The 27,489-nt window shown below is 38.8% G+C and overlaps 1 protein-coding gene across 1 annotated transcript; it reads right to left on the reverse strand.

The window, feature by feature from the left end:
• Window positions 1–8,624: 8,624 nt before the first annotated feature.
• On the reverse strand, window positions 8,625–24,659 carry LOC309495319 (sterile alpha motif domain-containing protein 9-like). Its single transcript, XM_082164990.1, has 3 exons — window positions 24,524–24,659; window positions 23,657–23,725; window positions 8,625–13,401 (listed from the first exon to the last, which is right to left on the reverse strand). The coding sequence occupies exons 2-3, from the start codon at window positions 23,687–23,689 to the stop codon at window positions 12,178–12,180; spliced, it is 1,257 nt and encodes a 418-aa protein (XP_082021116.1). The 5' UTR covers window positions 23,690–23,725; window positions 24,524–24,659; the 3' UTR covers window positions 8,625–12,177.
• Between the last annotated feature and the right edge of the window lie 2,830 nt (window positions 24,660–27,489).

The raw sequence follows: 27,489 nt of genomic DNA on the forward strand, positions 1-27,489 counted from the left end.
GAAAAAAAGTTTCTTTCTTTTTTTCTTCTTTTTTTTACATTAAAACTGATTTGAAATGTTGACAGAAATGGTTAGCTGAATCTTAAAAACTGACAAACAAGAGCCATAAACGCAGGTTCCAATCTGGCCTGCATATGATCCCATTCCCACTCTCCTGTCAGCAAAATCATCAGATAGGAACAAGACTGACTGACTGACAACTTTTCTCACCCAGCCCGCTTAAAAATCCCTGGCCAAATTGTTTTTTGACAGACAGGTTGTGTGGTAATATAATTGCCGTCTGAATCCACATCTCTAAGTTTACAAGAAGAGATTCAAAATTCACTGTTTAAATCCTTTTTCATCACTACCGAGTACCGTATGTAAGATGTACACTTTTATTACTGAAATGCTGGAAAGTATTTACAAGAACAATATTTCATCGCAGCTCCACCTCAGCGAACAAAAATGGGAAGCATGACCTGATCATCATTGATCTTAAAATCTTGTCGACAAAGACAGTGCTCCTGTCTGCGCTAGCTTCCTCCAAGAGGGGGGACCTGCAAGCATTTTCGGTCGACGAATCATGCCTGGAATTCAAGCCGGCCAACTCTCACTGTAGACCTGAGACCCCAGCCCAAATATTAGCTTAAGGTTCCCACCACTCCTTTCAGGGACCAGGTGGTGAACCTGTAAGCGCTGCCCCTGGAGGAGGCCGACCTAGCCCTAGCTTTGCTCTGTCCTGTCCGCGCTTTGCGCCTGTACGTGGACCGAACACAGAGCTTCAGGACTTTAGACCAGCTGACTTGACGTTGAATGTGACCGAATAAGAGGGAATGTCTCGTAATGTCTCGAGGGTTACATATGTAACCCTCATTTCCTGAAGGAGGGAACAGAGACGTCACATCCCGTTGCCATAGTTGCTGTACCACTGCTGCACTGTACCGGCGCTGCGGGTATATTTAGTTTGCACACTTCACACTCGAAGGTGATTGGGCCCTCAGGCGAGATCCCGGTTCATCTGTGCGCCGACATGACGTCTCCGTTCCCTCCTTCAGGGTAACCAATGTAAATGTAAAATACGTAACCGAGACGTTCCGTTGTTACAAAAACTACCCTCCTACTGGGGTGAGTTGTAACACAGACTGGGGATAGATGTAACAGTGAGAGCTAATTTGCTGAAATAAGATCCACGAACAAATGTAACTGCAAATTCTAAATGTACAGAACAATTTGCCTGTCTCATCTGCCTCTCGATTGACAGGGTTCATCATTGTTCACTGCTCCCTATTCTCTAAGCATATTTATTGAAGTTCACTATACTTTACAAATTGCTTGAACTAGGTTGAGTGTGTGTATTTATCTTCAGGGCTGAATAGCTAATAGCTTGAATAGGCTGAACAGCAAATAGCACAATGAACTGAATGTTTCTTCTTCTGGAAGCCATGTAACCTTAGGCCCTGTTTACAGTAGTGCGTTTTAGTTTTAAAACGGCATTTTAAAATTAAAACGATCCTTGTCTACACTGGCGTTTCCACTGCGTTTTGTAGAAACGATCTACGTCTACATGACCAAAAACACATTTTACATGACCGTTCATGAGTGTACAAGTCTTAATAGTTGCCTCTTGCGCATAGGCAGCTGCAGTATTATAAAATGCAGACTTTAACTGCACAATTGCTGCTAAAAAAGGACCACAAAGTCAACGTAGCTTGCAATTCCGTCTCTGTTATTGTTCACTGTCGTCGAAGCTTGTATGTTACAGAGCCGTTGAGAGACGGCTCTGGGCTGCGTTTCAAAGAATTCTAAATTTTATTTTAAAACTAAAACGCACTATGTAAACGGGGCCTTAGTGACATAGACCAGGGGTTCCCAAACTTTTCCATGACAAGGCCCCCCAAATACCACTAGGTTCTGGCCAAGGCCCCCCTTTTGCAGGATGTGTTATTGAACCCATCGACAATACTATGGCAAATGTAGAAATAAATAAATAAAACATCTAGGTGAACATCAGATTATGTGATGGTGTTTGATACCAGCCAATCAGAAAGATTATAGAGATGAACCTATTTCAATTTTCAAGGCCAATTCCGATTTGTCATTGAGTTTGACCTGCCAATACAGATTTTAGCCGATTCTGATTTAATTTTTTCTAACCACTTTACAGCACACACAAATATTTATTTTCTATATATATATATATTTTATAAAACACCACTTTTATCCAAACTGATTAATAAAAATTATATTTTTTTGAGTCTTCATTTTCTTGAAGCCTACTGAAGTTCTTGTTAAAACACACTATACATGCAAATTATGTGCATTTTTGGTACTTTTTGTGTGAAATGATATTTATTTTGTCCATCAAAAGTGTGCTTTCACTTTAATTGAGCGTGAGCAGCGCAGCAAAAATAGACTCGGCGCCGGAACCCTCCTTCACTACTGCTCACAGCACGCGACGCTCCTTGAAAAAAATTTGCGCTACACACGCGCCGCTCGCGGTCTGAAACGGCCGTAATTCACAAGGTTTCCTACATGTGTGTTCTGTGTGCACGTGTGATGCTGATGTTGCGCGATGTTAATCATGCGGCGCCCGAGTGCATTTGAATCGGCATTATGTCAGACTGAAAATCACGTGAAAATCGGCCAATTCTGGTCACCAGCCGATCAATCAGTTAATCTCTAAAAGATTAGCATTAAAAGTATAATGTTCAGATGCTATGCAACAAATTATTAAAATGTTATTTTATAACAATACTCATATTAACAAATTTTTTTTCCAACTTGTTGCGGCCCCCAGTTTGAAAACCCCTGACATAGACTAAGCCCACGAAGGCATGAAATTATCTAAATACTTCTCAGAAATATTGAACAAAAAAGGTTAACAGGGGACTATTATTTGCATGAGTCATTTGTGAATCTAGTTTAAAGCTGCCGTCGGCAACATTTTTTTGATCATATTCAGTGTAATCGACACTATAATCCGACAGAACAACATAGATAAGGTGGTTTTAGAAAAAAACCCGAGCTTCTAACTCCACCTGGAGCGTGTTATTTGTTTTGCAAAAATCCAGCGCTCCCGCTTCATCAGGTCCAATCAGCGCAGGGGGGTGTGAGATCTGACTGTCAATCACAGGTCGTGCACACGCCACAGATCCCCCTCACTCGCGCACGTTAATATCACATGCACACGCCACGCCTGAAGTTCGCCTGGAGATTGCATGAAGCGTGATGGCGGAGAGAAAATCTACTAACAAGCTTCCAATTCCTCGGTTATTGCTATCTATGGATAGATTAGCCAGGGCAGCCTACCTCCGAGTCCATGGTGTTGATAGATGCTGAAGAGACGAACGCGTTCACAGAAAATCAGGTACACACGCACAGTGACGCACTGACGAGCACGACCTCGATGGGAGGGTGCTCGCTGGTAGTGGGGAGGGGCATGAGAGTTGTAAACATTCAACATTTTGGCTAATCGACCCAATCTGCCAGACTTGCCGACGGCAGCTTTAACCAGCAGTTAAAAAAACCAGCCCCTTTTTGAAAATTACTTTCAGTTTTGTACAGGGATTATGTGATGTTGTCCTCATTTAACCTTTTATGAAGTTCATTGTTATATTTACAAAGGTTGTTTTCAAAGGTGAATATTTACTTTAAAATGCATTATGTAAAAGGCTCTGTGAAATGCATACGTAAATACTGCATCATACTGTAAAAGGCATCTTCATACAGTCCATGCGACGGTTCTGGTTGTTGATATTTTTTAATCCCTTCGACTGGTTCTGGTCGGCCTTCAGGGAGTTGGGAAGAGTGCAGAAGGAAACACCATTCTGGGCCGAGAAGAGTTTCGCTCGGATATCAGTGCCACTCCTCTCACATCAGCGAGTGAAGGCAGGAATGCTGATGTCTGTGGGAGGAAAGTGACTGTTGTGGACACTCCTGGCTTGTTAAACAGTGAGACATCTAATACAAATGTGAGCAGGAGCTGGAGAGAGCCTTGACCCTGTGTGAACCCGGCCCCCATGCTTTTCTCCTCGTTATTCAGCTGGGTCGCTTCACTGAGCAAGAAAGACAGGTGATGGACACTCTCCAGAAGATGTTGTGCTCAAATGTGAATTCGTTCACAATAGTACTGTTTACATATGGAGACAAACTTGAGAGTAAAAGTTTAGACCAGTTTGTAAGTGAGGATAAAAACTTGCAGAAACTCACCCAAAAGTGTGGATCACAATATCATGTGTTCAATAATACTGACAGAGAAAACACATATCAGGTCAGTGAGCTCTTTGAGAAAGTGGACTCTCAGTTGAGAATGCTTTTGAACTGCTTTTTCATTTTCTCTAGTTGCTTTTCGTGTTCTTTGTTTTTAATGTTTAGATGCATTTTCTCCTCTAGAGCCTCCATCGCTCTTTTTCGTTGTTCTTGATTCTCTTTCAGGATTCGTTGTTTCTCCTTCTTAATTGCTCTCTCTGCCTCTTGAAACATTTCATTAGTGTAGTACTGCAGTTATCACTAACCATTTTATCCATATTGTCCAGCAGCAGCATAACTTGTGGTGAATCCTGCTTCTTATTGTCAATCACGAAATAACGTCCCATACAGTTCCTGACAAATGCTTGTAATGCGGAATTACTGCAGATAAATGTCTTAATGTCCTGCTCTAGTGTATCTCCATGAGTAAACAGTGCTATAGTATAATCTCTTGCCTCTTCACTAAATATTCTCTCAATTAATTGTATTGTTTTTGCATTTTCTTTTGTGAATCTGTCTGGTTTAACAACAACTAGAAAGGCATGTGGACCTGGAGCAGAAGGTGCTTCGCCTGTGCTTCCCCCTAATATAGTCTCAAGTCAATATCTGTCTAGGAAATCGCCTAGTGTTAATCTGCATCGCTAGCCTATTTGTACTCGTTGTGAATACACAGGCCACAAGAAGTAATTAGGTGGGGGTTTTTTTTTTTTTGGATCACTTTTACTCAGGACATGCTAGCTGGCAACAAATGCTTCCATTCATTAAGCTAAGCTAAGCTAAGCTCGCGCCGATCCTATCAAACTAAAACAATCCATGCACTGAGACAAAAATGCATTTGCCCACCTATCTAAATGTAGGAAAGAAGGTGAATAAGCCCTATTTCAAAAAACGGTGGAGTGTTCCTTTAAAGGGGTCATATAATGCCATTTTTGTACAAGCTAATATGATTCTTTAGGGTCTAAACTAAAAGTTTGTAATATTCTTTAATTAAAAATTCTCATTAGTATTGTAAGAAAACACTAATTTTACCTGGTCAAAAACAGCTCTGTTTTCAGCATGCCGTTTAAGTGCATGTGTCTTTAAATGATAATGCGCTTTGCTCACCCCGCCCCTCTGTTCTGTGCGTACACCGTTTGTAACACAATAACACAATAACCATAACGCGTTGGTCATTATGAATGTGGGATTATGAATTATATTGAGAACGTCGTACATAGAAAACATGCCGTAATGTACCCTGAGTGTAAACAGCCGCATTCATTGTGAAGCGTGCAAGCGATTTGCAAAGATTAATATAAATATTAATATAAAGGTTAATAAAACGTTACACACACTACTTCTTCTGGAGGTTCAGCAGGAACCCGAATAGTTGGTACCGATCCTTTTTTCAGGAGCAGCTTCTTAGAAAAACCAGCTTTTCTGACCCTCGTTTGTAAAGCAGTCTGGTGTGTGAAATGATTCGCGCAAACATAAGCATTGACGTTGATCGTGGGGAATATTCCCTTCGAAAACAAAACTCAGCCACTGCGTCTTCAGCGGTTCGGATTTAGGAACATCAAAATGATGCGTTCGTTATTACACCCAAGAACAGAACACCACAATCGCTTAGACGCCATTCTGCTAGACAGTGCTCCAGCGTATCATCAATGACCGCGTGGACTATGATGACAGACAGCTCGCTCACAAGCGAGGGCGGGTCTGTGTTGAAACGCTGCTGTCAATCAACAATCGTGGGAGGGGCGTCCGACCGTGTGACGTCACATGGTTGAACGGCTTAATTTGAGACGGGAAAACATATAAGATTTTAAAAATACCACTGGTTGGATTTTTATCATTTTATGATGGTTGTGTACAGGTACTGCCAACACACATTTCAGTACAATCAACTTATAAAAGTGCATGTACCATTATATGACCCCTTTAAGTACATACTAGATCTCAGGTTAGATGGAGCATGGGGCACATCTGGCGAGATTCTAGATTCCTGACTAACTGCTTGACTTTAAGTTGTTATGCAGTCGCATTTACTATAGGGGGCTAGATAAAAATACTATTGAGGTAATAGCATGCATTGGGGCGAGTCGGGCGACATTATCTTAATTTAGGCTACTAACCATAAATTCTGATTATTGTTTGGGCTTTAACTAAGTTAAATAAATATATATATATATATATATATTTGTTATATTTAGGCGACTGTAGGGGGCTAAATGGGTACCTTTTAAAATACCTGTACAGATAGTATACAAAAAATATAGATGCAATTGGAGAATTGAGATGTCCTTCAAATGACTTTGATTGGTTTCTGGGTCACAGGCTAGTGGACAAAGGAGCAAGTAATCAAAAGCATAAATCTGAGTATTCAGAAACACCCTGTGACTCCTAATGTCAAACTTAACTGGATAAACTGGGTTTCTGTTTCGTTTTTATTTTAAAGGTGCTCTAAGTGATGTTGGGTGACGTCACTTCTTTTTGACATTCAAAGTATTGTCAAACAAAATGGAGGCTAGCTAGACCCTCCCTCCTCCTCATCCGCACACTAACCCCCCAAACCCCACCCCTAAATCATTCTTGCTGGTTATTGGCTGGAACAGTTTGTTATGTTTCGTGGTGCGGGTTAGCCCAGTCTGTTTTTGTTGCCGTTTGTGGAGCCTGGGCTGTCTACAGAGACCACGTTTTTTTACAGTGTGTTCAGGGGACAGGCAGCTAGCGGATAGTGAGGAGATGTTTGCTGTATGTGACAAAAAATGTTTGGGCCTAAAAAACCAGTGACATCGCCTTAGAGCACCTTTAAAGCTTGCTAGGCTTTCATTGAAAGGGTTACCAGGTGTAGACTACCATCTACAGGAGATAAAGCGCCACTGCATAATACTGTTTCTTTATCAGTCTAGCAGATTCCTAGCCTGACGTCGTCATACTCAGATTCTAGTCAGAATGTGAGTCTGATACTGCTCCATTGAGCTTTGATTATGAGGCTTAACCGAACCAGGAAGGAAAATGCCTCTGCACTCAATTGGATAGACCTACAACCAATCAGAGCAACGGAGTAAGTGACGTATGTTTTTCATCCATGTTTCCGATCGACAAATGCCTTGATCGCGGTTCTCTGTTCCTCTTTTAAAATTAATGCGCTGTCGATATCTTCTATAACAGATGCGATGGCGGAATCTACACATAATGTTTTATAAACAAAGTTCGAGAGGAGCACGTTCAAATAATCAATCCAATCAACTCGTCATCAAACAATGACCGTCTACGGTCTACCCTATCAGCATGAGAGGAAGCATATATTTATTCACTATGTCAACTCACCTAACATTCCTTGACAGTTTCCAGCATCCCTCCACTCACTCTCGGCTTGTTCTTCCACAGCCTGGAATACGGGGGGAGTACTTTGGGTTCGGGCGAAATACCAAGCCCGGAGCCTCTCCTCGGACAGAACGCCAAATATGCATTTATTCTATCTGACTTATTTGTAAGTGTTAACTCGTGAAATTCTCCAGCGGCAGTCATCTTTGTTGTAAACGAATTCAACCCAAGCACTCGTTGGTGACGTGGATGATTACGTTACGTTGCTCATCTGTCCATCATCGTATAAAGCCCGCCCTGACAATTTGATTGGTCCGAACAATTTTTGTTCGGGCATAATAGCTAAAAATTTTGTGGGCGGGGCTAAGTTCGGCTGGCATCCAGGCTAGCAGATTCCTCCTGTTTAAATGTTTTCAGTCCTGTAAGTAGACGAAACTAAATTCGGAATGAAATTCTAGCGGTTGAAGCATACAGTAAAACTGAATTTACAGGAACCTTGTTTATGTTTTACACAGATAAACATTGTGTGTGAATGTTTCTCTGTGTAAAACATTGTGCACTATGTGCATGTAAAACAGATAAATGTATGCTTTGTACAGTTGTCAATTATGGTCTGTGAAGATTAAGAAAACTTTACGCAAAACAGACAAATTGTTGTAACTACTGATATTCTTTTGTATTATTCACATTTCAGTTTGAGTTCAGTTTTTTTTTTTTTACTTCAGATGACATTGATTAATTTCAAGAGGGAGCAAGAGATATTATCAAAAATAAATTTTTAAAAAAGTTAAAATATATAATATGTTTTAATACAAAATCACTTTCCACTTTCTGTCTTAAATGTAGACATAAACCATCAAAAACAATGCTTGTCCCCACGACGCTGTTTGTATGTCAACTGGCCTATATACTCACACTCAACACAGCTTGGTCAACCACCTACACCAGAAAGACCATGATGGTAACCCAGGTTCACCAGCTCCATTTTTGCTTGAGAACAGTCATGTCTAAGCTGGTCCACCACCTACACCAGCATAAATCAGCTGTCACTCTCGGTTGCAGCAAAAAGATGATGAAGAGGAAGATCAGGTTTAAAGTCTTTAATAACATACACTCAGAAGGTAAATCTAAATAATACAGGCATATTAACTTGAACAGACAAATTAAGACTGAAAAGACTGCAACTTAAATACAAAGCAAATGAGGGAAATAATGATAAACACCTGTGATGATTAATAAATCTCCACAATAACTAATAAGTGGCGGGAAACTAAAGAGCAAGATAACAAAGTCAGTGACACAAGCCTGGACCCGCATGGAACTCATGCTGGACTGTTTTGGATTTTTCAGCAGGGTAGGCTGTTAACTCATTTAGTAGGCTCACTCACAGGTGCAGTTACCCATCTGTCCACAATCTGATGTGTGCTTGACAGTAAAACGATTAGGTCAATTAGGGGTTTAAAAGAAAAGTTAAGTGCCGAACAATCAAGGGGAGTGGCACCAAATCAAAGAACATAAACCAAACTCTAGCTAAGAAAGGCCTCTAAACTGACAAGTAAAGTCCGTTGCTAACCTATCCTATTTGAACATTAGTTCATTAGGACGCATTAGTTCATGCGTTCATGACCTCAAGGCTATATTATTGTAATGCTCCACTGGGTGGTTGCCCTGCACGCTTAATAAACAAACTACAGCTGGTCCAAAACGCAGCAGCTCGAGTTCTTACCAGAACCAGGAAGTATGACCATATTAGCCCGGTTCTGTCAACACTGCATTGGCTGCCTATTAAACATCGCATACATTTTAAAATATTGTTGATTACTTACAATACTTACAGCACTAAATGGTTTAGCTCCGCAGTACTTGAGCGAGCTCTTAACGCATTATAGTCCTTCACGTCTATTGCGATCTCAAAATTCCGGCCAGTTAATAATACCTAGAATATCAAAATCGACTGCTGGCGGTAGATCCTTCTCCTATTTAGCACCAAAACTTTGGAACAGTCTTCCTAACATTGTCCGGGAAGCAGACACACTCTGTCAGTTCAAAGCCAGATTAAAGACACATCTCTTTGACCTAGCATTCACATAATACATTATAGACTTTTATAATTCAATGTTAGGCTGCATAGATTAGGTCAGCCAGAACTGGGAACACTTCCCATAAATCCTGATGTACTTGTTACATCATGAGAAGAATGGCATCTACGCTAATTTTAGTGTCTGTGTTTATCCCGAGGTTTTCCCGCAGCCTGCCGGATCCAGGCCGTATCCAGATCTGACGAAGGACCTTCGCCTGGACCCGATGACAACGCAGTGCTGAAGTGCCAACTAGTCTCTCCCTATGGAGGATCCCTTTACCACTCTACAGATAAAGCGTTGTCGGGAAATTCGTTTCGCGTTCCTACCCCGAAGTGACAAAATAAAATAAAATTCTTAATCAAAATTTTTAAGGAAAGACAAGTACTTTGTTTAGGCTTGGCTTGTAAGGAATTCCAAACCTGCGTACATACACTGCTCACAAAAATTAAAGGAACACTTTTTTATTTGGGCCTGGCATGAAATCAATTAAACCTGTCTGATAATTTTCTCATTGGCTAAGCAGCTGAGGGCATCGTTAATCACTTTCAGCTGTATTGGTGTTCATGGACTTAACAACAGGTGCACTACAGTGGCAACAATGAGAAAACCCTCAAAACAGGACTGGTTTTACATGTGGGGGTCATTTCAAGTTTCTCCCTCTTGATCTTTTTTGGCTGGTTTTCCACTCGTGCTGGTTTTGGCTTGAGTAATTATCTCTACTGGCAGTATGAGGCGATTCCTTAACCCTACAGAAGTTGCACAGGTTGTCCAACTTCTCCAGGATGGCACATCCACACGTGCTGCAGCAAGAAGGTTTAATGTGTCTCCCAGCACAATCTCCAGAACATGGAGGAGATTTCAGGAGACTGGTGGTTATTCTCGGAGAGCTGGAAAGGACCGTAGAAGGTCCTCAACCCATCAGCAGGACCGATACCTGCTCCTTTGTGCAAGGCGGAACAGGCTGAGCACTGCTCGTGCCCTACAGAATGACCTCCAGAGGGCCACTGGTGTGAATGTCTCTACCAAAACAATCAGGAACAGACTTCATGAAGATGGCCTGAGGGCCTGACGTCCTGTTGTGGGCCCTGTGCTCACTGCCCAGCACCGTGGAGCTCGACTGGCATTTGCTCAAGAACACCAGAATTGGCAAGTCCGCCACTGGCGCACTGTACTTTTTACAGACGAGAGCAGGTTCACCCTGAGCACCTGTGATAGACATGAAAGAGTCTGGAGAAGACAAGGAGAACGTTATGCTGCCTGCAACGTCGTTCAACATGACAGGTTTGGTGGTGGGTCAGTGATGGTCTGGGGAGGCATATCCATGGAGGGACGCACAGACCTCTACTGCCTAGGAAATGGTGCTCTGACTGCCATAAGGTATCGAGATGAAATCCTTGAACCCATTGTCAGACCCTACGCTGGTGCAGTAGGTCCTGGTTTCCTCCTAATGCACGACAATGCCCGGCCTCATGTGGCAAGAGTATGCAGGCAGTACCTGGAGGATGAATGAATTGAAACAATTGAATGGCCTTCACGATCCCCTGACTTAAACCCAATAGAACATCTGTGGGACATTATGTTTCGGTCCATTAGGCGCCGCCAGGTTGCTCCTCAGACTGTACAACAGCTCAGGGATGCCCTCACACAGATCTGGGAGGAAATGCCACAAGACACCATCCGTCGTCTCATTGGGAGCATGCCCCGACGTTGTCAAGCATGCATACAAGCTCGTGGGGGCCACACAAGATACTGAAAAGCATTTTGAGTTGCAGAAATTAAGTTTTTGAAAAAATGGACTAGCCTGCCACATCTTCATTTCACTCTGATTTTAGGGTGTCTACACAATTGAGCCCTCTGCAGGCTGAAAACTTTTATTTCCATTAAAAGACTTGGCATCATTTTGTTCCTAAGACATTGCCCTGTCGTTATTTGTATAGATATCCAACTTCATATTGAGATCTGATGTATCTAATGTGGTTGTTTAAAGTGCTCCTTTAATTTTTGTGAGCAGTGTATATTCAAACGCACATAACTATAGAACCAATTCTAAATGCGCATGTGAACGCCATCAGCGTTTCTCACAGGTTCGTGTTTAAAGTCTGTGTAGAGAGAATGGTGTCGTCTTAGCGGCCCCTAATTTAATAACAAATGATCGTTGCGTTGCGACGGAAGCAAATCAATCAAAACTAACTTTAGCTGGAAAATAACTTTATTAAAGAACCGCTATAAAGCCAAAACAATCTCTGTTACCTTAAATTATACGCTTATCTCTGTAAAGCTGCTTTGAAACAATCTACATTGTTAAAAGCGCTATATAAATGAAGATGACTTGACTTGACTTGACTTGACTTGACCACAAAATGTACACCATGGGCTCTATTTTAACGATCTAAGCGCATGGTCTAAAGCGCACGGCGCAAGTGCACTAAGGGCGTGTCCAAATCCACTTTTGCTAGTTTAACGACGGAAAAATGGTCGGCGCCTGGCACATGGTCTAAAATGGAGAGAAGAAACGGATCTGCTCGTGCGCGGGCAGACCATCTACGGGTCTGTGTTTCTATAATGTAAATGCCCTTCTCCTTCTCCCACCTTCGCCGCCATGAAGTGTGCCATTTGGGACAGGGCCATGGTCTTCAGCTACCTGTCTACATAAAACCCAAAATTCCAATTCATGTTTTAATTTCTTATTGTTTTGCTTACAAATTTTAGGATTTTTTTCTGGTAAATAATTAATGGTGTTTGCACCAGAACGAATAAAAAGGCATTTTGATTTCCTTTTCTTCTTGTCTAATGTAGTGTAAAAAAGTTTCTTCTCAGTTAATTTATACTTTGGGACAACATCAATCTCAATAACCGACTTGTCCTTGTTATCTGGACATTTTACCTTAACGAACTTGGGGGGCCTAATGCATGCCATTGCAATATTAATATTTTCTTTGAAGTGCTCCTTCAGACCCTTATGAAATTCATTGATATATTTGTTCTGATCTGACACTTCTAGTCCAATAATTTGTCCATGTTTGTACAGAGGCTCATCTCCAACACCAAAATAGATAGTTCCATTTGTTCGAGAATTCATACATGCTGCAGAAAACCAACATGTTTCATCTCTGAATTTTTTTAATACATCCTTTTCCAAAGCATTCTCTGTTTTTGCCATGAGCTTGTACTCAGGCAGAGGGTCAATAAGATTGCTTGGACCAGTCTCAGGTGGAAGTATATCATTTTGTACGTATTCAAATGTGGTGCTGCATTTATCAAAGGGCCGAGGCTTACAATATACAGAGCTTTTTGACATGTCCACTGAGTGCTTTATTTCATCATAGAAGGACTCCCTTCCATTGCTTGTATATTTGGGTATGTCTTCTGACCATCTCTGCACACTTGATTTGCCACCCTTACTTTCTTCAATGCTGAGGTGTGCTGATGTCTCCATTTCAGCAAATCCAATGGTAGGACTTTCAGCTGGTGCTTTTTCTTGCTGAAAATGTTGAGTTGCAGATGTCCTTCCTGATCCATTTGTGTCTTTGGGTATGGCACTGTGCTCAGAATTTTCTGAGGATGTTTTGAACAGGGCCACGGTTTTAACGAAGTCTTGTTTATCAAATAAAATGAGAGCGGCTCCTGAAACATCTTCATTGTAAAGCATATCATCATACTTCAGAGGGACTTTCAACTTCATGAGCCATTGATGGACATCCTCTTTTGTCCAGCCATCCATTTTATTCAGCTTTTTCCATGTTCCATCTGAGGTTCTGTTTTGAGGGGAACATTCTGCATGCTGAAAAGATAATAACAATTATGTAAAATTGATGTTGAGAAAACTAGACACAAGTTTCTGGGCCGGCAAGTTTCAATTACATAGAAGCATAGAGGAATGAGACAGCTCTCAGATTTAATCAAAAATATCTTAATTTATGTTCTGAAGATGAACGAAAGTCTAACGGGGTTGGAACAACATGGGGGTGAGTAATTACTGACAGAATTTTCATTTTTGGGTGAACTACCACTTTAAAGTGTCCTGACTGCAGTGGCGATGACTGGTGTGCTTGATTAGAACTCAGGTGAGTGAGATCTCTGCTTGTGTGTGGATGGAGAACCTGGTGGGGGGAGGGACAATTTCACTATACTAGAGGTCGACCGATTAATCGGACGATTTTTTAACATAATCGGCATCGGCCAATATCCAAGTATATCAAGCCGATTATTAGGCGGGCGCATCTGTGGGCAGCCTAGTGTTGTTGTTGTTGTAGAACACGTGTTCAACGCGCTGTGCCTAGAGTCATTCTCCAGCAGAGTGAGCAGACCTCATCCAGTGCCTAAGGAAGGAGCTAAGTTCCTTGGAGAAAACTCCTTTATATTTAATTAAAAACTTTTGATATGTTACTGCCAACTTCGAGAAAAAACATGAATAGGCGACATGACGTTCGGCTACTTTGGATATTGATAGCGTAGTTGAGGTTGCATTAGCACAGCAGAAGGGTTGCTATCATGTCACAATAAGTAAGCAAGAATTTTGCAATTACAGACAGTGAATCTGAGACATTTATTTGTTCTGTTTGTGTGTCTTATATTTGAGAGGGTTGTCACTCAATTCAGAGAAATAAGTAATAAAAAAAGAGACCAACGCACTTTAGGCTGGTGAAGGACTGGCTTTGCTTTGCTAGGGTTGGGTAGCTACAGACAGACCCTGTGCTAATACGGTGTTACAATATATTTGGTTCCAGATATATTTGGTTCCAATGGGTGGAGCTACCATGAATATTCACAAATCACAAGACCAAATCGTGGGTGGGGGCGATACTACAGGCGAGTGGAACAGAAATGATTAGTGTGAGCGCCTCAGATCGTGTTTTGTTTTATGGATTATTTATTTCAAACAGGTAATAAAGTTGAACAAAGTTAAGCTATACATTTTATAAATAATTCATCGTTTTTGTAGCATGCGTTTCTCAGTACTCTGTGTTTACCTGAACTAGTACAGACCTGATCCTGTAAGTGTTGGAAGACCTACAATAAAAGCATATTTCTCCAAATTTCTCCCGGATTAGTTGTTGACATTCTATGCTATAGAACTGTTAATTTCTTATGAATGACTGAGATTAAGCTTTTTTAATTTTGCATGTTTAAATAAATATTTACAATTATATTGTGTTTTTATTCTGTCTCCCAAAGTTGTCTGCATATTTTTTTAAATAGCCTTTAAATTATAGGCTGATATCTCAAGACAACATAAGAACTTGGAGTTGCATGTTGCATGCTATGAATGTTGCTTTACACTCAACTGGAAAAAAAAAAATTTATATACCATCATACTTTATCATTTTTTTTATATCACAATCGTCATACTTTATCAAAGGTTATCATAAATGTTAAGCTATAGATGTCACGACCGCCAAGGTAATAAGCACAGGATCCAAAGTGCAGCAAAGTGAGGTGTTTAATATCAAAAGGGTAATCCAAAAAGAGAAATCCAAAACAGGCAAAGGTCAGAATCCAGGGGCCTGTTGCACAAAACTAGGATAAGGGATTAAGCCAGGATATCTTGGTGATCCTGGCTCAATTGATCCGTAATCCGGTTGCACTAAAGCTGGATAGGGGGCAGGAGGATATGTTATGGTATAAATTACCATGGAGATTTATTCTGTGGAGCTAGCCTGCTCCAGACCAGGCTAAATTCCAGGATCTATTTAATCACATCCCTAATGTCAGTCAGCAGTCACCACAAATGGAAACCAATATTTATTTCACTGCTCACTATACATTGTTATCACATATAACTAGACCCACTGTCATTATTTAAACGTTTGTGATTATTAATTTCAATCATTTTGGATAAATAATGATTTTTAGATGATGTTGCTATCATTAGATAATTTACAGTTTCCCATAGACTATAAGGCTATATATAAAATGATAGAATATTAGGGCCACAGAGGGAAAAAAAAGACAAGTCATAATATTGTAACCAGTTGTTTTAAAGGAGGACAGTTGTTAAAATGACAGATTTGGGGCATTTCGTGAAATTGTACTTCAGTATGGTTTCATAAACAAAGACATGCTGATGTGCCAGAATATTAAGTATCACATTGTCATAAGTGTCAAAACTGTAAAAAGAATATGTAGCTTTTCTGCAGAAAGAACCAGCCTCATAAATTTATGACTTTATCCTTTTTCCTCAGTGTGGCCCTAGTACTCTGTCATATAAACAAATACACATTCCATATGAATATAAAAACACAATGTGTAACATTATGTTCCTTTATTGAATAAGGACAAAACAAAGCAGGTAAACCATCAGCTCCTTTCGAAACTGAAGTCACAGTGACTCGACAAGATGGAAAGCACAGAATCAAAGCATATTATACAAAATGATACATACACATTCAAAGGTCTGTATATAACACACCCTGCATGTCTGCGCACTAAAATAAATGCAGGACAAATCCATACACATCAACTGAACAGACAAATGAATGGATGCAGTAGCCTCCCTGCAGCCTTGTATTACACACAGTATCCCGCACAAACATCATAACAGGCCAAATTCGTAAAAAAACGAACCCAAAAAAACCCAAATTCCTCTGCCACCGCAGGACATATTTAACCAAAATTGAAAGCACACATACTAACTAAAATAATTCAACACATATTGGTCCCTCAGCAGCCGACCACTGTCGTCATCAGGGAAGATTGCCGGATTGTCCCAGTCCATGGCTGACATTTAATGGAGTCACACTGCAAAAAATTACTTGGTATTTTTGTCTTGTTTTCAGTAAAAATATCAAAAAAAAAAAATCTTAAATAAAGATGTATTTTCTTGATTTGCTAAATGACCTGGCAAAATAAGTATAGTTTAGACAAAAAATATAAACTTTAAGTAAATGTGTGCTTAAAACAAGCAAAAAAATAAAAAATCTGTCAATATAATAAGAAAAATTCTCTTGAAATAAGTTTACTTTTTCCATAAACACTTAATTTTAGAAAAGTTCTCTTGTTTCACTGGCAGATTTTTTTGCTTATTTTCCTAGGTAATTTTGCTCAAGAAAATATTTAAGATTTTTTTTAGATATTTTTTTTTTACTGAAAACAAGACAAAAATACTAAGTAAGAAAGACATTTTTGCAGTGCAGTGAGCAACCGACCTTGGGTCCTTTGAAAGGCGCTATATAAATTAAAGTGATTATTATTATAGCTCATCTATTTATTCAATTAAATTTTATTTATATAGCACTTTTCACAATTGTTTCATTCTGTCAAAGCAGCTTTACATTAATAAAAGCAGGAGAAACACAAAAAAACCGGTGGACAACATAAGAAGCAGAGTACAACGGCTAAGATTAAACCGTACTGAGCGTAGTAACGTTAAATAATAATGTAAGGCTTTAATAATAATTTATCATAGCTTTATACAGTGTGATGGAGTTACTTTACACAATTTCACTCATATCTGCAGTGCATTTCAATTAAAAATGTAACCGTTTCATAATTACAGTACAACTGCGTTTTTGGAGATGTGAATTAAATATTTGAATTGTAATTGTGATGTTTCAGCGGAGCGGTGAGTGTGTAATTGTGCACTACTTACGCATTCAGGCGGTGTGCAATACTTTGCCACGCTTTTTCTCTTTGCTTTATCACTGTGGCGGTGTTGCCTTTCTTCTTAATTATATCTTTTACCTCCTCGTATGCCTCCATGAGGATTTGTGCTTCCGACGGGGAAAAGTACGCGGCTCTAGTTGCCATGGTAAATCAGTTAATCTGTGATCTGTGGCGGGGTCTATTTGAGTGAGCCGTGAGCGCGCACCTATCCAGGATTGGTTTCACCTGGCTTAATGAATCCGTGTCTGCTCATCCTGGCTTGGTCTTTGTGCAACCAATTAAGCCTGGACGCACATGTTTTGGCTTCATTGAGCTCAGCTGAGTCATTTATCCCGGATGTCTTAATTCTACTTTTGTGCAACAGGCCCCAGGTAGGCAAATAACAAAAACAAGAAACGGACAAGGCAGGACAAGGCAGGACAAGGCAGGCAAGGCAGGGCAAGGCAGGGCAAGGCAGGGCAAGGCAGGGCAAGGCAGGGCAAGGCAGGGCAAGGCAGGGCAAGGCAGGGCAAGGCAGGGCAAGGCAGGGCAAGGCAGGGCAAGGCAGGGCAAGGCAGGGCAAAACTCAGGCAACAGACGCGGTGTAACGTTAAACATTGATTCACAAAGAACACAAGACAAACAGGGCTTATATACATGAATGACAAGGGGATAACAAGAGACAGCTGGTGATACAAAATACAGACACCTGGGTGCAAATCACAGACAGAATTGTGGGAGATGAAGTTCCTAGTGCAAGACACCGTGGGGGTAAGGAGGACATCTAGTGGGTACCCGGGGAAACACAACCAGACACTGTGACAATAGATGCATTAACAGTTGTTTTTAGAACATTGGTCAAATTGTTCAACATATGGTCAAATTAAGTGAAAATAATGACTAACCATTAATCATAAAAATTAGGCCTACATCTTATCAGTTTATTAATGTTATCATTCTTATGTATTTTTTTGTAAACAAAAACACACTGGTGAAGTAGGCATGGGTCGAATAAAAATGAAGGAAAGGTATAGTTATAAATTCATATTTGAAAAATAATATTATAGTAAATATTTTATTGGTCTTGCTGTAGTAATTTTGTCCTTGATCCCATGTTTTTCTATTGTCTAACATTCTCATTTTTACAGATGATGAATAAAATATTTAATTTTAAGACACTAATTTCGAGTTAATGAATGAATGCTTTAAAAAAAACTCAATACATTTTACAAAGAAATATGTTGAGGCAGATGTTTTTGTTTTTCAAATTTAGATAGTATACTATCTAAATTACTATACTAGATACTAGATAGTATTTAGGATAGGTAGATACTTCTATGTTATATTATAAACATGGTTTATATGCTCTTCTTTAAATGATAATACTTTTTAATTATATGTCCATGACACACCACACCCGAGAAACTTATTTTCTGACCTGCAATTAACTATTGTACACAGCTCTGGCCAATAAATAATTGGTTCATTACATATAGTTTGTGAAGCATTCAACATCCAATTGGCTATGGTGATGTTTTAAAAGAATAATGAGTCTCAACCACAATTCATAAAAATAAACCTACCCATACTTGTTGAAGTTGTCATTTTGGCTGTCAATATATATATATATATTAAATATAAAAAAAAATGTCCTTCTTGGAAGGGCACAGAACTTCACAATCAAAGGTGAGTTAAGTAACACTTAGTGATTTCTCTGACAGTATCTTCATGATCAAAACATACTACTTTTAGATGAGGTCTTATACTATATTATACAGTGAGGTTTTTATTTGCCCTGTGTGCCTTATGGCCTGAAACATAAAAGTGGACTCTTCTTTATTCGACTGCTGTTCAATGCACAGAGCATACCTTCAAGGAACATCTCTAATTTTCATTTTCAACAACGTCCTATATAGCCTATGGGACAATACGTACAGCTCAGTCTGAATTTAGAGCTACATTCATGGAGTAAATCCTAACCCATTATGTAATATAGTAACCATTGTGTCACCAAACTTGGCTGTGACTACTGAGGTCAGAAAAGGGAAATATTACTACAGCAGGAAAGGCAAACAATAAACTACTATTAAGACTACAAATGTCACAAACTAAGTAGCTACAACATTACTTTAGTTGGACCTTGCTTTGTATAAATCAATACAATTAAAATAATTATCACTTGATTTGACCAACGTTCTAAACCATTGCTGAAAACAACTGTTAAAGCAACTGAACTGGTCCAATGTGTCAATGTTAAATAAATTATAGAAAAATATATCAAAAACTGTGGTAATATTGTTCAGAAAGTGCTGTTTTATATGGACATACAGAGCATTCATGAGTTTAATCTTCTATTTTTTTAAAGATTTCAGCCAAACCAGAATAAGCTCATATGGCGTGACTGTCCCAAGCACATTTCACAAATTTTGATTTTGAATAAAAACAAGAAAATTAATTCATTTTCTGTTTATTCAATCATTGATATCCCAGATGTCTACTTGTGAGTCTGCTTGACTAAAAGTTCAGGCATAATATTTTGAAGCAGCCCTTAACTAAAACATTTTGTCCCGAAAATGGATATCATAAGGTGTGACGCCATATTCCTTTTTTTAAACGGGCAATTGTTTGGAGACATTTGGGGTGTGGGGGTCTTCTTCCTTTCAGGAGGAAGAACAACACCTCAGAAGTAATCAAGTATATCCGGCACTCCTGCTTCAGTTCCCTTTTGCGCTGTCTTTTGGTGTGACTCATTTTACGCAAAAATGCCCAAATGAAATTACTTTTCAGTCAAAATACCTTCAAAATTATATTGTCATATTGTAGTTAGCATGGTTTTAGCAGGTTAGCATAAAAGCACATTGCTTAATGTCATGCTAAGTACATGAAACCTCATATGGTGTGACAAAATCATAAGGTATGACAGGGTTTTCTTGTCACACCATGATTATTTTGTCACACTATATGATATGAATTGCATTTAAATACGTAAATAATGCTCTTAGATATATGTTTTATAACTGATAGTTAAGTTTATTGAATATTTTGTCCTTTTAACACATTTTGATACTATATTACACATTTAATATCTATACACCAACTCACTTTGGTGAATCCCTACTATCCCATTTTCAAGCTGAATCCATGTTAAACTACAGCATTTTCTCACTCAAATGTTTCCCTTTATTTATTTATTTATTTATTTATTTATTTATTCAGTTTGAGGTAGATTTCAGTAGATGGCGAGATAATGCGAATAAAGAAAGAACAAGGAAATGATACATCAGCTTGCTGTTCGGCCATTGTTTTACTCATCCTCATTTTGAAATGAATTTATCCATTAAATAAATAAAAAAAAGTTCAATGATTTACTATAAAGATTATTAGAATTCATGTAGTAAATATTCAGCATATTAAAATAAAAAGTGCAACATCAAATGAATACAGTAAGTGGATTAATGAATGTGTTATAAACATGATTCTTTGCTACTTTGAGTAGAACTCAGTGTTTTAAACAATTTTATGATTTTTGCTGTAACTGAAACAATGATTCACTTGTCAAACTAAGTTTGGTTGTTTGTTAAATGCAGCTAATACAGATTTTTGCAAACAGATTGTTGTGTGGTGTGACATCATATGGCGTGACACCATGTAATTTGGTGTGACATTCAGAATTTTGAAAGAAATTAAGGCTTTTTGGTTATTAATCATAAAATCATCAATGTGACAGATGGAATAGTGCCAGCAAAGGTTACAAGCATTTTGGTACTTTTATAACAAGGTATTCCCAAATTAATTTTAAGTATATTGAAAGATTACAAGTCTGTCTATGAGTGATGATAAAGTAAAATAATGCAAAATGTAACATATTTGCACATAAGAAATGCTATACTTTTATATACAGGGATGCAAACAGCGCGCTTTTCGGCGCCTCCCGCTTTTTTCACGTCAGTTTGGGTGACTTGGGTCTGAGAGCGTCTGATTATAATTTCACAAAGTCATCTGAAGCCATTCCATAGCTTAATGTGAGGGACAGAAGTCTAAATTAAATTACATCATTAAATTAAAGTTTACGGAAACTCGTTTTCCCTCCTCTGCGGCTGTTAATCATTCCCCATTCAGTATTCTCGAGGTAGGACATCCGGGACTTGTACTCCCATAATGCACTGCGCGCGCATAGCAACCGCGGCGAAGGGTAAAACAAACAAGCGCCCGCCATTGAGCAACACGAAGTGGAAGACAAACGAGCGCCGAGCTCTTTTCCTTTGGTTGCAAATCATGCCGAACAACTGTTGTGTTGTTGGTTGCACCAACAACAGCGTAAAAAGGAGTAACCTCTCCTTTTATTTGATTCCTAGCGAGGCAACTGAGCCAGAAAGGAGAGAGAAATGGCTCCAGGCGATTGGAAGAGGTGTTAGTTTACACAGCACAAAGCGTGTGTTTATCTGCCACTGCCTTGTACTTTCTTATTGTATTTTTTAAATTGTCTTTATTGTACAGCACTTTGGTCAACCGTGTTGTTGTATTTAATAGTGCTTTATAAATAAATTGGATTGTATTGGATACTTTTACTTTACTCAAGTACATGATTTTATGATGAATACTTTTTACTTTTACTTACAGTTTAGAGCCTGTAGCAGCTATCTGTACTTTCTACTTCATTACATTTTTTAAATTGGGTATTTTCTAAGTGACCTCTGGTTTAGACCTAGTTTAGTCCTGATTTATAACTGGTTTAGTCCTGATTTAGTGGTGCACCCATTTAGACCTTGTTTAGATCTGGTTTTAGTCCTGGTTTGATTCAAAGGATTAAAAACAAAATCCTGTTAGTATCCATAACTGATATAATCCACTGCAAAACTTCTGTGAATATATACCTTTTTGATTTGCCTCGGGCTTTGCCTTCGGTTTGTTTTACCCTTCAAACATGGTTGCTATGCAGGTCACATGATTTGTGACGTAACGCCGACCAAGATAATCCAAACAGCGCGCGCGCCTCGTCCGGTTACAGCAGGATGCACGGTAAAACTCTCTCCAATGTGCGCAAGTGCGCATTTAAAAGTTCACATTATAATGTCGGCCGGTAGTAAATGTGCTTTAGAAATAAACGGAACTTGAACTTGATAATGTGAATAAATAATATTCACATAATCACAGTATAATGTGAACTTTTAAATGCGCACTGGTGCAGCGCTGCACACTGTGACTCCATGTTGCTTTGAGCACATCATTCTGCGCCCGCGATGCGCATACGCGCTTTGTGCGCTCTGTTTTGAAGCGTTTCATATTATCATGGTTTTGCGCACTGAAAGATTATTAAAAGCCTATATTTTTTATACCTAGCCTGCACAATACATTTAAAATAAGCATAATTTAATTGTATATTATTTCTTTGTAGTGTAGGCTATATAAATATATACACTTCTTAATTCTTGACATTCATATAAAAATATAAAATTTTGAAATGTATGATTGCCTGATTGAATTTTATAAGAGTACTAATAGTCATTTGTTTTTATTAACATGTTTAGATTTTATAAAATTACTGTGCAGATTTTCTCAAGAATTTCTTTTTGCTGCTGATTTATACACTCACTAAGTTTAATAAAAATACATAATACATTTATGTAATATTTAAAGGTGTTAACTGTAATCTTACACTGCAAAATGATCACTTACAAAGGATTAAATTCATCACAATTATGTAAGTATCTGGATATTTGCCGCGGGGCGAGGGCTTCGATAGCCTCTCTCTTTTTTGACCATACATGTGTTTGCATCCCTGTATATAGTAATGATAAAGAATCAGGATAAATTGACTTAAATTATCACATTATACCCCTTTTTAATTTAATACACAATAACATTCATGTCACACCATATGACATTTTTAGTCACTAAGATCTACGAATCTTACAAAATCTACAATACCACATATAGCCTATATTTGGAAATATAAGAGTTGGTAGAATATAACCCAATGAGTTCCATGACTTAGCCTACATTTGAGATTTTTTTTTAAAACTTTTTTTTAGCCAAATATGTCAACCATTCAAACTGCAAAGTGTTTAAGTTATTGTTAATTCAAATTTTAAGGAAAACAAATATATATTCATCTGAAATGAAGCAAATTCATTTTCAATTCATTCGGGTACAAATACCAAACATATCTCAGGGTCTTTTTGTCTTTTGTACAAGTGCAGATTGGTCAAGTGTTCAATAAATGTTTTTGTTGAGAAATTTTGTCTATCTTAAGTAATTATTTGTGTTACATTTTATCTTTCAAATAGAGGTTAAAAACAAGCACATAATCGGCCAAATATCAGCCGAAATAAATCGGCAGCATTTAATTGGAATATTATTATTATTATTACTGCATTACGACAAAGCTTATGCAAGACAATGCATTTTTTAGGGATGACCATGCAAACCAAAGAATAAAAAAAATATGATGATACCTTTTCTGAATCTGATGGTTCTCTTTGCTCCATCACTGTTATTCAATGATTCTTTTCCACCCAAGTCAGCTGAAAAAAGCAAAAACAATAATGCAGATATGGGCTAATATTCCAGCATTATGGACATGACATTTGCAGTCAAATTAAGCATAACTTCACAGAAATGTTCATCTGGTAAATGACACAGTTCTAGATTTTTATTTATTATTATTCTAAAGTCCAGACAGCAGGAAAAAGCCATTATAGACTTAGCCTATTGTTTTGTTTTTAGATCGATAAACACATTGATGACTTAAATAGACATATGTGAAAGCAGAACGACAATGGGGACCTGACAGGATTTCATATGTAGCCTATTGCATCATGTAAAGTTCAAGGTCAACATCTTCCTTGTTCAGTAGTCAGGGTCTGATCAGAGAGTCCGCCAGTATAAGGACTATGTGAGACACATAATCGCACGAGCCAACTCAATAGGCTACATATCATTTATAACAAATAAAAAATTAACATTACTCAATTATATTTCAGCATAAACATACAGATGGCGAACATAAGCTACCATTTAATTACTTTACAGCTAAAATTGTTTATGTTACAAAGTATTTAGCATGAAATACTTTAAATAGCATTACAAATCATTATTTTGTTGAACTCTGTTGTTATACTGATCCACGACGACCTAGGGAGCTGATGGGCTGATTGAGACCCACCTTTTGATTCTGTCAGATTGTCTATTAAGCTCTGGTTAACACATAATAATCAAGAAACAGCAGCACTTTATATTCTGGGTACAGCTGGAGAATAAGTAAATATTAGCTACAATTACAAGACGATTATAGAATTTATGAGCTTAAAAGTTAGACTTACTAGTTTGCACTCTGTTATTCAAACAAATGTTCTTTGAAATATCCTTTGGATCGTTAGGACAGGTTCTCAAGGAGCAGAGAATAAAAACGTGTGTCCCGTTATTTATAAATACCATTGGACCTCAGTGATTTCGTGTTTAAGGAAGTTTAAGGAAGTAAAGTTAGCCGCCCACAGACTGCCGCCCACGCGCGAGAAGAAACCACGCCCTTCCTTCCCTTACACCGTTGCTCGCAAGTTGGGCATGCAGTCTCGACTCAAAGGATGGATGATTATGTAAGAGCAGCTGAAATCGATCTGACTGTATGCTGTAGCATCTGTTCTGGTTTGTTCCTGGACATAAAGCAAACTATTCTGTCACAAGTCTTGCTGTGTATCAGGGCCGGATATAGGCATGGGCAAGGAGGGGCAATGCCCCCCCAAATGCCGTGACTGCCCCCCCAAACGTGATGGCATGCAAAGATCCTAAATTTAAAAAATATTTCAAGAAAAATGGTCAGAGTGAGCGCTCTCTGCTCTCTATCCCTCATTCAAAGTAGTTACTGATTGGTAGATGCATATTTCAAACTGTGCTTTCGCGCGTTGGTTGGCGCTGAGCCAGAGACGGACGAGCTCAGCGCTGTCATATATCACAACTACGCAGTGTTTTCAACCTAATAATGTTTATTTTAGGTTTCAGACATTTAAATACACATAAGCACTAGTAAAACAATACATTTGGAGTTTGTAAAATACACACTGATGTCTGTGGAAGCAGCAATAACAATCCATTCAAATATAATTTGCCGACGTGTGTTATTCATATCAGACAAACATAGTGGAAGTAACTATAGAGTTTACTCTATTCTTCTCGGAGTTCACCGGCCACTTTCTTGCATGTATTTCGGGAGAAACTGATGACAGACAGACAGGACTCTCTAAACTGCGACGCAAAGAAACATGGTGGCGTCCATCTCACGTTATCGATCAAGATTATGTATAAAGGTTTTTGAACGACCACACACTCACTTACACATTTTTGAGAATCGGGATATCAGATAGTAGATGACATGGTAAGCAAGTTTGTGAATATTTTGAAATAAAAAAGGAAATAAAAGCGGTGTGTCACGTGACAAATATGACGCGTTGCCATGGAAACGTTAAGGGGGAACGTCCTAATATAACAGTCACCTTGACAAAACTCACTCTGGGGAGTCAGTTAGAATATTTTATAAAATGGTATAAATTGTATAAATAAAATTAAGCGTGAAAGGGTTAATATATGCATAATAAGTGAAGCTGGCTTATATTTTTATTAAGCGAGTTATCAGTGTGTTTTGTTCATTGAGTTCATTGATATACAGTTAAGCCCCCTTAACAATTTCACATGCCCCCTCAGTCATTTCATCCTGCAGCCGGGCCTGCTGTGTATATTGGTGCATTATGTCATATATTTACTAGCGAAACAAATACGATGATGGATAGTCTTGGATTGATGATTTTATTTGCTGATTAACCAAATGCTCAGTTAGGAACTCGTAGAATTCAACTTAAAGTGCTCTTGTATAGGCTACTGCGCACACACTTGAAGGTGCGCTCCCTTTTTATCTGTTGCTCTCACAGCCAATCACAAAAAAGATTAAAGTCAACTCATATGAAAGTTAACAGTATTCAAATACAAATGTTAAAGGTGCAATGCGCAACATTTCATGTTAAAAATACCCGTTTTTCTAACCCATACATGCTTAAACAATTGCCTGATGGGCTGAATGAGCCCTTCTCTGATCACTGCGATTGCCTCTATAATCCTGTACAGTAAAATAAATAAGAGGGATTCGGGACGGAATTTGAGACTGGGCGTGACGTCATGCGCGTTCACGCTCACCTGGCTATGTCTGGCAGGTTTGTGTATTCGCCGCCATTCTCAGTATCAGCGAAGACAACTCGAGCGACAAAACTTTAGTCAACTTTCGACAAAAGTAGAAGATGGATTCAAAGAGACCGGCGTGTAGTTCATTCCAAACCCCAACGCAAACTCCACGTAAGACAAAGAAAAGAAAACTTTTGTGTAGTGCCACAGCACAGGCGTCGGAATAAGACGAGAGTCAACATCGGGAAGGCTTTCAACAAATGGAGAGATCTCCGGTCTGCACACACTAGGAAGCGCCCGCGCCCTCAGATTACTTGGACGTGGCTGTGTACAAAAGGTAAAAACGATATAAATACTGTTCGTTGGAATCTCCGGTTTGCTCTAGGGCTCAAACGGGATCCTCAGTTGGCTTTTTTCTTGATAAAACGGTAAGATATAGCCCAGTCTCTAATGTCTGATACGGCAAATCTATGACAACAAATGATGTAATAATCTATGAATATTACCTTGAGACATTTGAGTGTACTTTGTTGACCAACTGTGTATGGTATGATTATCAAAGTAATAACTTATATTGTTCGTGAACGTGTTTCCATAATAATACAATCATAAGTGGATACAGTAAACACATAAAACAGTTCAACATGGAGATAGATGGAAACAAAAACCGAAGTTTTCTACTACCCCCGTTTTCCCTTCACACATAAGTGTGTAATTTACTCAAATGCCTTTCCTTTCACATATTTAAAATGACTTGCAGATTTATAACTTTATTACCTCTGAAGACATTATGACTGTAAACAAAAGATTTGTGCGGCTGATGCTCCTTTGGTTATGAACAGCTCGTGCTCGTGCAAGCGTGCGTGTGCGTGTGGTTCATGAGCGTGCACACCTCTGGTTGCAGTTTCGCTTGTCGCCAGAGGGGGCATAGTTCTGCAAAAACTCAGAGACTTGCGCATTGCACCTTTAATACACAGCACATTATCATGCTGCTGATACACGGCACCCCCTTCAGGGTAGGCTATAATGTTTGAACCATTAGTCGCACGGTCCTCCAGAATATTTCGGTAGTCCTTGGACGCATCCATAAAGCACAGTAGGGAATGGAATGATATTCCAG

The sequence above is a fragment of the Leuciscus leuciscus genome, assembly GCF_965113295.1.
Source record: "Leuciscus leuciscus genome assembly, chromosome: 3".
NCBI lineage: Eukaryota > Metazoa > Chordata > Actinopteri > Cypriniformes > Leuciscidae > Leuciscus > Leuciscus leuciscus.

Excerpts from the sequence above, each read along its gene's own strand:
- LOC309495319 (XM_082164990.1), bottom strand. The coding sequence starts at position 23,689 with ATGGAGCAAAGAGAACCATCAGATTCAGAAAAG. Across the intron at positions 13,402-23,656 it reads AACCATCAGATTCAGAAAAG|CATGCAGAATGTTCCCCTCA; the intron begins GTATCATCATAT and ends TTATCTTTTCAG.